The sequence below is a fragment of the Somniosus microcephalus genome, chromosome 1, assembly GCF_052327205.1.
Source record: "Somniosus microcephalus isolate GS21.2 chromosome 1, FLI_Smic_1.0, whole genome shotgun sequence".
Taxonomy (NCBI): Eukaryota; Metazoa; Chordata; class Chondrichthyes; order Squaliformes; family Somniosidae; genus Somniosus; species Somniosus microcephalus.
Window position 1 is genome coordinate 247,227,524 of NC_140987.1, and position 12,623 is coordinate 247,240,146.

Consider the following 12,623-nt stretch of genomic DNA (forward strand, 5'->3'; position numbering starts at 1 on the left):
TGCATAGACAAGGCTTGTATTCCCTTGAGTATAGAAGATTAAGGGGTTAAGATTAATCTAATTGAGGTGTTTACGATGATTAAAGGAGTTGAGAGGGTAGATGGAGAGAAACTATTTCCTCCAGTGGGGAGTCCAGAACAAGGAGGTACACCTTAAAATTAGAGCTGGGCCGTTCAGGAGTGATGTCAGGAAGCACGTCTTCACACAAAGGGTGGTGGAAATCTGGAACTCTCGCCCTCAAAAAGCTGTTGAGATTGGGGGTCAATTGAAAGTTTCAAGACTGAGATTGTTAGATTTTTGTTGGGCAAGGGTATGAAGAGATATGGAATCACGGCGGGTGGATGGAGTTAAGATACAGATCAGCTATGATGCAGCTGACTGGCGGAACAGGCTCAAGGGGCCGAATGGCCTACTGCTGTTCCTATGTTCCCAGTATCATTCTGAAATGTACAGCAATGGAAATGGAAATGTCACGTGGGTACAGCAAGGAATACTGAGCAGGTGGCAGGTTAAATCACACTGTTGTGGCAGCGTAAAATTTGCTTTATCGATTATCCAACTAAATTAGGAGGACAGAACAAAAACAGGCCTCAAGTCTGAAAACTTACAATAATATCGCTATCTAATAGTTAAAATTGTCTGCCAAATCATCATGTTCTGGTTTCAATTCCTATAAAACAATAATTAAACACTATTTCCCTCATACTTCCCAACTAGAATGTCATGTACATCTGAACTTTCCTCACAAGACAACTAAATAAAAACCCGTATTATTAGAATAGTCAACAATTATCAAGTAAAAAACAATTCTTCATCTTTACTCATATTCATTTGCATTTTGACCTAGTTTCATGAATCTGCTTCTTTACCTACAAAATAAGATATAACTGTAGCTTTGTGCAAACAGTCCCTAGTTTACATATTAACAAAGCAGACTGTCCCCAAACAGCAAGATCTAAGCCATCCAGTTCACTAACAGCCACCCAAGCCTATTATTCTGTTTATTACTTAATAGATATTCACTGCCACAATGCTGCCTTGTGTGCGCAGAGATTCAATTTGCCCAAATCCCAGGTGCAAAGTAATCCTGATGGAGATTAACTGAATTTATCTCAAATTTCTCCTGAAAAACATCATAGCGAGCTGATCTCTTGATGTTTATCATCTCATTTTGGTAATATGAAAGGTAGAAATACAGATATGCTCCAGCTAAGGGTGGCTCATTCTTTCTGGTTTCCTCTAACCAACCCGTCCCTACCTCTGGCCACAGCTGCATTCAGAAATCTTTAATGACTGCTAATACTGTTTGTTAAAAAGAACACATTAAGATTGAAACTGTAGTATTCAAGCTACGGGGACTGAAGGCTTGGAGCGCTGTTAAGAAATCCCCATCATAATCAATATTTGAGAAGATTAAACACTCCTGAGCATTAAGTCTATCCATCACAGATTTAATGCATTCATATAGATCACTTGCATGCATTTTTCTAAGATAAACTCAAGCAGTCGCTCTCTCTCCATATTCTACAAATCTATCAACTTTCTATTTATTTTCAAGTGACAACTGAATTTGTAGAAGCAAGCTCTGGGATAACCTGAAGTATGCCTTCAAAATAAAAATAAATATGAAGACTAGTCTATAAGCTGCTATGGTCTACTGGTAATGTAATTGAACTATACGTATGTCACTGATCTTTCTCTACCACAGTGAATGCAGGGGAATAATTAATGTGATTAAAAGTGTTTATGGATGGATATTTTATTTTAAGACAAAAAACCATCAACATCTGTTGCTATAAAATGTCACAAATGAAATAATAGTTTTATACACAAGCTTATGTATTGTGGTCTTATAAAAGTATCCCCTTTAATTCAAATTACAAATTGTGTAATTTATGCTTTATATCTAAAGTATTTTATGGTCCATGTGAGCAACTCTGTTGACAATGTTGTGATACCAGAATTAAGTTCGGGGAATGCTGTAAAAAAGACATTAATTGTGGTAGTTGCAAAGAAACTGCAATTTGCTTTTTACCTACAATCTATTAAAATGGCTTTGTCTTGGTAACAATACTGTTGGGATAAAACTAAAAAAAAATAACAGCTCTAAAAAAAACGAGTGTTTGCTTTTACTTAGGTTCAACAAGTCCAAAATGTGGGTCTTCACAAAGTCCAGAGCCCAGTCACAATTCTACCAGAAACTCAAGACACATAGGCCTACTGCCTCATGACCCTCAAGGATTGGTTGCAGACTTAGCGCTACTTTTGCTTCACTACAGAACTATGGATCTGATGCCCAATCAGCACAAGGTCAGCATGAATTGAACTTCCCCACTAAACCACCAGGTATGACATCTATCTCATTTTAAAAATTAATAAAAAAGCCACCTAGCTGTGACACTGCGGCTCCAACCCAGGACGTAGCAAGTTATATTCTTTGATCAAGTTTAAATTAAATACATAATATTTTGAGACACCTTGGACAAAAAAAACCCTAAAATGTTGCTTCAATTTAAAATTTTATTTTTAAATCAAACTATAATGTAAACATCCAAATTTTCTTTTTACTAACATCACATGCTTACAAACAGTTCAGAGAAAATAACAAACCTTACCTTAACAAATGTAATGAATTCTTCCACTCTCCCATTACCAACAGTCAGTTTCTTCTGCATGACCTCCAGAGCCTGTTCACTCTGCATTGCCAGTCCATGCATCTGCTGCGATGCTGTTGTCTCCAGTTCTGTCATTGCAGATTCAGCTTCAATCACTTTGGTTTTGAGATCATGCAGTTTCTGATTCTAAAATTGGTGGAAAGAAGTTTTAAAAGGTACACCAACAGTAAACAGTCAATGAAAATAAACTGATGAGATAACAGTACAGATGTGCACATAATGTGGACCTCACTAGATAAGGAACAAACATTTGTCTTCACAGATGCTTCCATGAGCAGAAACATTAAGAGTGTAAGAAGGTACTTTAAGATGATCCTCCTTTTGCTTTTCTCACCTGTTAATCAAGAGTTAATTGAATGAAATCGTGGCTTTTGAATGTGTATTTTGTGAGAATGTGATTTGGATAGCAAAAACAAAAAAGTAGCAGTGAATCACAATGCACTTGCACTAACAATCCTTTAATGCTTCTCCAGCTGTTATTTAGTTATTTAATCACTACACCGCCAATAAGTTTGATACTCCAGCTGTGGAGTGAGCAATTGTTGGAGAAAATGTCTGAATGGCTGCAAAGATGCTGACAATCTGAGATAGTGCAAGTGGTACTACGCATAGTAATATAGCAACATACTTCTTCTTAGGCAGTCCCTCGGAACCGAGGATGACTTGCTTCCACATTAAAAATGAGTTTACAGGTGACTGATGAGTCCAATGCGGGACCTATAGGCCTAGAAATTCACTAACGCCACTTTTGGGGCGCTAAAGTGGGGCGTCCGCTAAAGTTTGCGTCCGCCCCCAAATCTAGGCCACTTCTCCGATATTCATTAGCTTCGCCCTACTAGTTCGGGCGAGCGCTAAAACTGCTGTTGGACGCCTCTCTTGGGGCGCTAAGCCGGAGGTGGTGATCGATAGCGCCGAGGCCGGGCACAGCGCAGGTGCGGCCATCTCGTGACTGACAGCAGACACCCTGGCGCCGGCCAGCTCTTAAGGGGGAAGGGTCGACTGTGTCTGCTGCCACGCCCTGGATAGTGGAGCCCTCCAGCTAGGCCTGAACACTGCTGCTGGACCCAAATAGCGCCTGAAGACATGGAGAAGGCCCGTGAACGTGCGCAGCGCTTCTCAGAGCGTGATCTGAGTGTGCTGCTTGCTGCTGTGGAGAAGAGGCGCCATGTTTTGTGCCCGGACAATGGCAAGAAGGCGACGGTCCGCGTCTACAGGAGAGCCTGGAGGCATGTCGCCAGCAAGCTGTCAGCCAACAGCGACGTCCCCAGGACCGGTGCCCAATGCCGCAAAAAGATAAATGACCTCACACGCATTGTCAGGGTGAGTACCCTTTCCAATGACCTCCTCATCCTTGCATGTGCACCTCACATTATGGGCAAAGGGACCTGAAAGCTCTAATGGCCAGCCTTCATCCAGCAGCTATGGCACAGGCATGAGCATCAATTGCACATTCTGCACTGAACACACTGGCCAAGCTATTCCACCATGGGAGGCAGTGCACACCAGATCATGGCGACACACTGGCCAGGCTATTCCACCATGGGAGGCAGTGCACAGCAGATCATGGCGACACACTGGCCAGGCTATTCCACCATGGGAGGCAGTGCACAGCAGATCATGGCGACACACTGGCCAGGCTATTCCACCATGGGAGGCAGTGCACACAAGATCACGGCGACACACTGTACTTAGAGGCCGTCCTTTCTCTTGCAGGCCAAGCTGGCGAATAATCGCAGGAGCCGGACTGCAACCGGGGGAGGACGACCCCATCTCCAGCCACTCACCGACCTGCAACATCGCGTGGAGCGCCTCATGGGTCACCGGGTGATTGGGCCCGTGGCATGTGGAGATGCCGACCCTGTTCTGGGAAGCAATGGTAAGGACATCACCTTTTGCACCTCTCTCGTCCCACTTGCGCATCAGATCTACATCCTTTGCCACTGTCCGACCAATGCGCTGAATGCCACCACTCATGCATCCCGCACTGACGCCCTCTCCTCACTCTAAAGCTACTCTTGTGCCGTCCTGCTTTCAGATGGTCAAGAGGAGGTCCCTCAACTTGCCAGTGACAGACCCTCCGAGGAGGAGCAGGAGGAGGAGCAAGAGGAAGGCGGCCCATCAGGGGAACCCTCAGCCGCGGCCACCCAGGCCAATGTAGGGGACACGTCTTCCCTGGAGGGCAGCGTGGCGGAAGTGTCGAAGGGGAGGGGAGCTCCTGGGACCTGCGTGCTGCAGAAAGGCGGGAGGGGGGTGGAATCTCGGCGGCCTTCTCTCCAGAGGGGGGATGCGTCGGAGGGGAGTCCAATTGCTGGGCCCAGCGGCCTCCAGCAACGCAGGAAGGGTCGGCCAGCTCGGCGGCCTTCTCCCCAGAGGGAGAGTCCGGCCTCCAGTCAGGAGATGCTCTTCGCCGAGGAGATGGAAGGCCTCGAAGACTTGTCCGCGGACTCGGAGCGCCGGCACACGGAGCTCATGGCGGCAGTGTCACGGTTGCCTGAGTCCATCGATTCCCTCTCTCGGAGTGTGGCCGAGTTCGGGCCCTTAGAGGCCACCAGTCGGGCGGAATACCGGGCAGATCTTGCAGCGACTGGCCAGGTGATTAGTGGTGCCGTCCAGTCACTGGCTGCTCTGCTGCGGGCAGTGAACAGGTCAACACGGGCACTCACTGCTGCCACACTCGCTGTGTCAGCCAGGCATCGCCAGGGCACCCGGCGCGCTGCAGCAGCACATCGGTCTGTCCCTCGGCAGATTGGTGCGCATGCTGCAGTGCTGGGCCGGGCGAGTGCCAGTGTCTCAGGCGACCAGCGAGCGCCTGCCATCCGCCAGCTTGCCGCCATTCCTCCAGCCGCCACTGCCACTCCCCCAGTGGAGCTGCCAGGAGCTGCTGCAGCGACTGATGCTGGCCAGCCACAGCTGCAGCAATCAACAGCTGGCCGCGCGACGCCCAGACCTCGACTAGGCCGACCCCCAAGGGCATCTGCCGTCACGACATGTGCCCCTCAGGAGCCTGCCCCCAGCCTTGCAGCAGCCAATGGCCTTACTTTGAGGCGGAGCAGCAGGGCGGGCAGGGGCCACCCAAAGATGGCCAAGGCATCGCCCTAGCGGGCCAAATATTCGAATGTGTGGCAATTTGTGTTTGTTTCTTGAGGCCGAGAATTGGATGTTAGTTTTTTGAAGGCCGACGATGTGATGTTTGTTTTGGACGAAGGCCGACAAGGACGGCCATTTTAGTTGCCCTCTTTTGTTAATCCTCCCCAGGTTGTGGGAGCGAGTAATGTGTTTGAGTGTTTTTTGGGAGTTTCCTCTGTTTTTGGTTTTCATGTGGGAAGGGCCCAGAGTTTGTACAATAAAGCTTTTTATTTATTCACATTGTCCATGTTTGATCTTTGAAGTGTTTGTTGCCTTAACCGGCTGAGGGCTTGCGGAGCGGCTGCAATCATGTTCTATCATTGGCACAAGCCATTCCCTGACAGGGGGCCTAGAAGTGACGTTCAAATAAGCCGACGACGGGCGGCCCTTGGACCTTGTGCGTCCCTCCTGAGCTGGTACTCCTCGTCCTCGTCGTCCTCATGCTCCTCCTGCTCCTCCTCCTGAGGTGGTGGTCCAACGTGAGGTGGCAGTGCCCGAGTCCTGCAGATAGCCAGGTTGTGCAGCATGCAGCAAACGACGACGAATTGGGAGACTCGATCCTGCGAATACTGGAGGGCTCCCCCGGAGCGATCGAGACAGCGGAACCGTTGCTTGAGCACGCCGATTGTTTGTTCTATGAGGTTCCTCGTCGCTTGATGGCTCTCGTTGTATGCCTCTTCAGCAGGGGTCGTGGGCGCGCGGAGCGGGGTCATGAGCCAGGTACACAAAGGATAGCCTTTGTCCCCGATAAGCCATCCTCTTGGGGGAGGCTGTGCCTGGAACATGTCAGCCACAGTTGTCTGTCGCAGGATAAAGGCATCGTGGCTGCTGCCTGGAAAGTGGGCATTCACAGCTAGGATGCGCTGCCTGTGGTCACACACCAGCTGTACATTGAGGGAATGGTAGCCCTTCCGGTTGCGGTAATCCTCGGCATGCTCAAGAGGTGCCCGCAAAGCCACATGCGTGCAGTCAATGGCGCCCTGCACCATGGGGAAGCCCGCTATTCTTGCAAATCCCACTGCACGCTGCTGCTGCTTCTCCAGGGTCATGGGGAAGGAGATGAATTGATGTCTCCTTCTGAAAAGGGCTTCGGTCACCTGGCGGATGCAGCAATGCACGGCGAACTGGGAGATGTTAGCGATGTCCCCAGTAACGGATTGGAAGGAGCCGGAGGCATAGAAGTTGAGAGCCACCGTCACCTTCACTGCCACCGACAGAGACGTCCTGCGCATCAGCTGTGGCTGCAGATCTCTCTGAAGCAGCCGGCAGATGTCTGCAACCACCTCCCTTCGGAATCGCAGCCTCCTAACACACATCGCGGCAGACATGGTCAGATAGGAGGTCTGCTGGCGGTATACCCTGCGTGGGTAAGGCCTCAGTTGGCGACGCCTGTTGCCCCCTCTGCGTCTAGCCAGGGCTGCCACTCTCTCACGGCGTCTGTAAGCCCTTCTGGCATAAGGCTGAAATTCAGCATTGCCACCCAATGCAGCCCCCATTATATGCTGGCAAACACTGAGCTCTGAATGAAGGCTAAGATAATTGGTAAGCTCTGGCCTGAGCCAAAAATACCTGTCCAAGTGTTGGTCCAAAGCAGTAAACTCTCCTCCTTGGTCTCTGTCCAAAAAACCGTTGCACAAGAGTGAATGCTGCAAAATGGCTGGCCTTTATACTGCTGGGTAAGTGCCCTTTAATTAGCGCTCCCCCGGCCCGGCTGGCCTGTGTACCGTTCCACTTCACAGTCGCTCGGGACGCCCGGCGCACAATGGGCCGGCACGAGTGAAGTTCCGGTTTGGGGCGCACAAAGGGCGTTGCACTATTATATGACGTCATGATCTGCGCGCGCAGCAGGGCGCGCGCTAAGACTTTGCGCCGGCGCTAAATGTGTCCTGAAGTTGGGGAGAGGCGCAGATCGCGCTGCGCCCGGGCGATAAGCGCCTAGCGCTCGAGATCTACTCCCCCTAAGGCGCTAACGGCTGGCGCGCCCAACTGAATTTCTAGGCCATAGTCTGTCACAGGTGGGGCAGACAGTGGTTGAAGGGGCGCGTGGGTGGGGTGCTTGGGTTGACGTGCGCTCCTTCCGCTGTTTGCGCTTGGCTTCCACTTGCTCCCGGCGGAGAGACTCGAGGTGTTCGGCGCCTTTGCGGATGCTTCTCCTCCACTTTGTGCGGTCTTGGGCCAGGGATTCCCAGGTGTCGATGGAGATGTTACACTTTTTCCAAGGAGGCTTTGAGGATGTCCTTGAAGCGTTTCCTCTGCCCACCTGGGGCTCTCTTGCCGTGCTGGAGCTCCGAGTAGAGCGCTTGTTTTGGGAGTCTCATATCGGGCATGCGGACAATGTGACCCGTCCATCGGAGCTGATGAGCGTGGTCAAAGCTTCGATGCTGGGGATGTTGGCCTAAGCAAGAACACTGACGTTGGTGCGCCTATCCTGAGAATGGATTTGCAGGATCTTCCTGAGGCAGCGTTGGTGGTACCTCTCCAGTGCTTTGAGGTGCCTGCTGTACATGGTCCATGTCTCTGAGGCATACAGCAGGGTGGGTATCAATGCTGCTCTGTAGACCATGAGCTTAGTGCCAGGTTTGAGGTCCTGGTCTTCAAACGCTCTCTTCCTCAGGCGACCGAAGGCTGCACTGGCACACTGAAGGCGGTGTTGGACTTAGTCATCGACGTCTGCCCTTGTTGACAGTAGGCTCCTGAGGTATGGAAAGTGGTCCACGTTGTCCAAGGCCTTGTCGTGGATTTTGATAATCGGGGGGCAATACAGTGTGGCGGGGGCTGGTTGGTAGAGGACCTTTGTCTTACGGATGTTTAGTGTAAGACCCATGCTCTCGTATGCTTCGGTGAAGGTGTCGACGATGGTTTGGAGTTCGACCTCTGAGTGAGCGCAGACGGAAGCGTCATCTGCATACTGTAATTCGATGACAGAGGATGGGATGACCTTGGATCTGGACTGGAGGTGACGGAGGTTGAACAGTTTCTCGTTTGTTCTGTAAATTAGCTCTACTCCAGTGGGGAGCTTACTGAGGGTGAGATGGAGCATTGCAGCAAGGAAAATCGAGAAGAGCATTGGTGCGATGACACAGCCTTGTTTGACCCCAGTTCGTACATGAATTGGGTCTGTGGCGGAACCGTTGGTCAGGATCACGGCTTGCATGTCGTTGCGAAGCAGGCGGAGGATGGTGACAAACTTTTGAGGGCAGCCGAATTTGAGGCGGACACTCCATAATCCCTCACGGTTGACAGTGTCGAAGGCCTTTGTGAGATCAAAGAAGGCCATGTACAGCGGTTGGTGCTGTTCCCTGCATTTCTCTTGTAATTGACGTACGGTGAAGATCATGTCCATTGTGCCCCTTAGTTGCAGAATCCGCATTGCAACTCTGGGAGGAGCTCTTCGGCCACTGGGAGGAGGCGAATGAGAAGGATTCTTGCGACGACTTTCCCTGTGGCAGACAGCAGGGAAACTCCTCTGTAATTACCGCAATCGGACTTGTCACCTTTCTTGAAGATGGTCACAATTACGGTGTCTCTGAGATCCCCTGGCATGCTCTCCTCCTTCCAGATAAGAGAAATTAGTTCATGAATTCATGCCAGTAGTGCTTCTCCGCTATGCTTTAGTGCCTCGGCGGGGATTCCATCTGCACCTGAGGCCTTGTTGTTCTTCAGTTGTCAGATGGCCTTTTCACCTCATGCCGGGCTGGGGTTGTGCTGAGTTGGTGGCGGGTATCATGCTGTGGGATGGAGTTGAGGACACTTGCGTCGAAGACAGAGTCGCGGTTAAGGAGATCTTCGAAGTGCTCATTCCAGCGGGCACTGACTGCCTCTCTGTCATTGATGAGTACCTCTCCGTTCTTGGCCCGCAGTGGGGTAGGGCCTTGGGTGCTTGGGCCGTAGATGGTCTTGACTGCGCTAAAGAATCAAGGCACGTCGTGGTTGTCGGCTAGCTGCTGGATCTCCTGCGCATTCTCCACCCACCATCTGTTCTTTAGGTCACGAGTTTTTTGTTGGACCTCGGCCTTCAGGCTTCTGTAGAGCTGCTTTCTTGCTCTCGAGTTGTGTTGCTGTTTCCAGATCAGGAATGCCTTGCGCTTGCGGCTTATTAGCTCCTGGATCTCCTGGTCGTTCTCGTCGAACCAGTCTTGGTGTTTCCTGGTCGAGTGACCGAGCGTCTCTTCACAGGTGCTGATTATGGAGGCCTTGAGTGCAGACCAGGCGCTGTAGGCACTCTGTGTCTGTGCATCACTGGGAGTCATCAGATTGTTTGTGAGGCACAGACTAAATAGGGCTTTCTTAGCAGGGTCTTTCAGTGCTCCAGCGTTAATTTTCCTGCGGCATTGTTTCTGTTGCCGCTGCTGTTTTGGGGCTACATTGATGGAGATGACAGAGTGGATTAGGCGGTGGTCTGCCCAGCAGTCATCAGCTCCTGTCATGGCGCGGGTGATGCGGACGTCCTTGCGGTCCCTCGCTCGGACGATGACGTAGTCCAGCAGATGCCAGTGCTTGGAGCGAGGGTGCTGCCATGAAGCCTTGTATGGAACAAGGTGTTGGTTATGACAAGGCCATGTTCTAAGCATTTCGACAGAGGAGGGTACCGTTGGAGTTGGCTTTCCCTACCCCCTCTCTGCCGATCACACCTCCCCAGAGGTCTGTGTCCTTTCCAGCTCTGGCATTAAAGTCGCCAAGGAGGATCAGCTTGTCGCCCGTTGGGACTCGGGACAGGGAGTGTTCGAGGCTGGAGTAGAATTCCTCTTTGGGCTCGTCTGTGGCTTCCAGTGTTGGGGCGTACGCACTGATGTCCGTAGCGCACTGGTTCCAGGCTAGGGTCAGCCGAAGAGTCATGAGGTGCTCGTTTATACCGCTAGGAGAGTCTCTGAGATGCCCAACCAGTTCATTTTTTATGGCGAAGCCTACCCTATGGAGGCGGCGTTCTTCTTCAAGTTTGCCTTTCCAGAAGGTGTAGCCACCACCTTGCTCCTTGAGCTGGCCTTCCCCTGCCCGCCGGGTCTCACAGGGCGGGATGGGGAGGACAATAGACCCCAAACACGCATACAAAGATAGGAAGTGTGACAATGCACCACAGACAGGGTCAATGTTGTCTCTGCCAGTTCTGGCAGGAGATCAGGAAGGAAAGTACATAGGTGACGTATGACTATTACTGCGCTTGACACAAGGAGGAAATAAGTGCCTGCGAAAGAAATGTGCAAAAAATAGTGAATTGACAGAGAAATGTTAACAAAGACATGAAATAGCAAGGTTTGACGAATTACATTATGCATGTCATAATGGGAGAGAATCAAATGCAGGAAGGAATTTCCATATGCCAGATTCCAATGGGGGAAGATTTTCTTTGTGCACTATAAAGAACACACTTACGATTTTGTTACACCTAATACACAGAGGAAATCATCTTTCTCTGCCACAAACCTACCCGTTCTTATGCTTAGAGGCAAAACTGACGCAGTAAGAGGGTGCAATATGTAACAGGTGGTGGAATCCTAGACATTCATAGAATCTTACAGCAAAGAAGTAGGCCATTCACCTCCTATGCCAGCTCTTTGAAAGAGCTATCCAATTAGTACCACTCCCCTGCTTTTTCTCCATAGCCCTGCAAAATTCGCATTTTCAAGTATTTATCCATTTCCCTTTGGAAGTTAATTTCATATATTTGAGCTGACTTGTTCCAGTGGGAGGGAGAATTTAAAAGGCTTTAGGACTGTGGAAATTGGAAGAGAGGGCAGAACTAGTGATGAGTACCATATTAATCATATATTTTAGTATTGCAACATAATTATATCCACTGATTATGCACATTGTGACAATGCAGTACTCAAATGAATAGATACGTCATATACTCATATTCTACCATGGGCTTTGCTCAGAGATCAAGGAGAACCCAGTGGAGTGCCACATGTACCCTAAAAAGCACCACCTTCTTCATTCCCATCTGCAATGGGTACCAGCACAGATATGCATAGGAAGATAGTAAAATGAGAAAGGATGACATGGACAGGCATTAATCACGAGTTAAGGAAGGGGCTGCAGTGGTGATAAAATCCCATTGGGGCAGGGGCACCACACAGATCTCCTCTTCAGGTCCCATGAACCCACACAAAACCCCTATGTAGGGAGGCTAATCTCATTTAATAAATATATAATTATATTCTTATAGGGTTCCTGGACCCCTCCCACCCCCAATTCCAGTCAGGCCCACGTCTGCCCATCTGGAGGCCGATATTCCTCATCTCGCTCGGTCTACCGGCCTCTCGTTCTACACTAAGCTCAAAGTAAGTGGGAAATGGCAACTCCCGGCATAGGGAGTCCCCACCCATGGTTTCCCCCGACATCATTTTTCCTGTACAGGGTGGGCTGAGGTTTCTCCCCTTACAAGACTGTCTGGAAAATCCTGGAGACAGCTGGGACCTGGCTTGACTAATGCCATTTCCCGGCAGGTTCCACCAGAGGTACGGCGGACCACCTCAGGAGATTGACAGTCTTCTTGTGGTTTCAGGTTGGCGTGTAACCTGAAGAAATAGCATGCAAGGCCTGTTTTGGTTTAGAAAGTCTTCCAATCAGCCTTTGCCTCACTATAGAGAACAAAGCAACTTAAATCTGAGTATTTAACACATTTAAACTCAAATCTTTTTCAGTAATAACACAACAATCAGAGTTGACTCATATAACGATATAATTACATATTTACAAAGTAAGCAAGGTTTTACAGCAAAGGATTTCACTGTAAATTGTATTTCAGATTCCAAATTCATCACTGAATGATACCGAAACTGCTTCTTTCATAATCTTGTTCACAAATTTCACACTCAGCAT

At 49.6% G+C, this 12,623-nt stretch overlaps 1 protein-coding gene across 1 annotated transcript in view; it reads right to left on the reverse strand.

Annotated features, from left to right (window-relative positions):
* cntln (centlein, centrosomal protein) overlaps positions 1–12,623 on the reverse strand; it is a 477,268-nt gene that overhangs the window by 91,240 nt on the left and 373,405 nt on the right. The window contains exon 24 of the mRNA XM_085991655.1: positions 2,616–2,801. Within this exon, the coding sequence (XP_085847781.1) occupies positions 2,616–2,801 (186 nt within the window). The remainder of the gene's footprint in view (positions 1–2,615; positions 2,802–12,623) is intronic.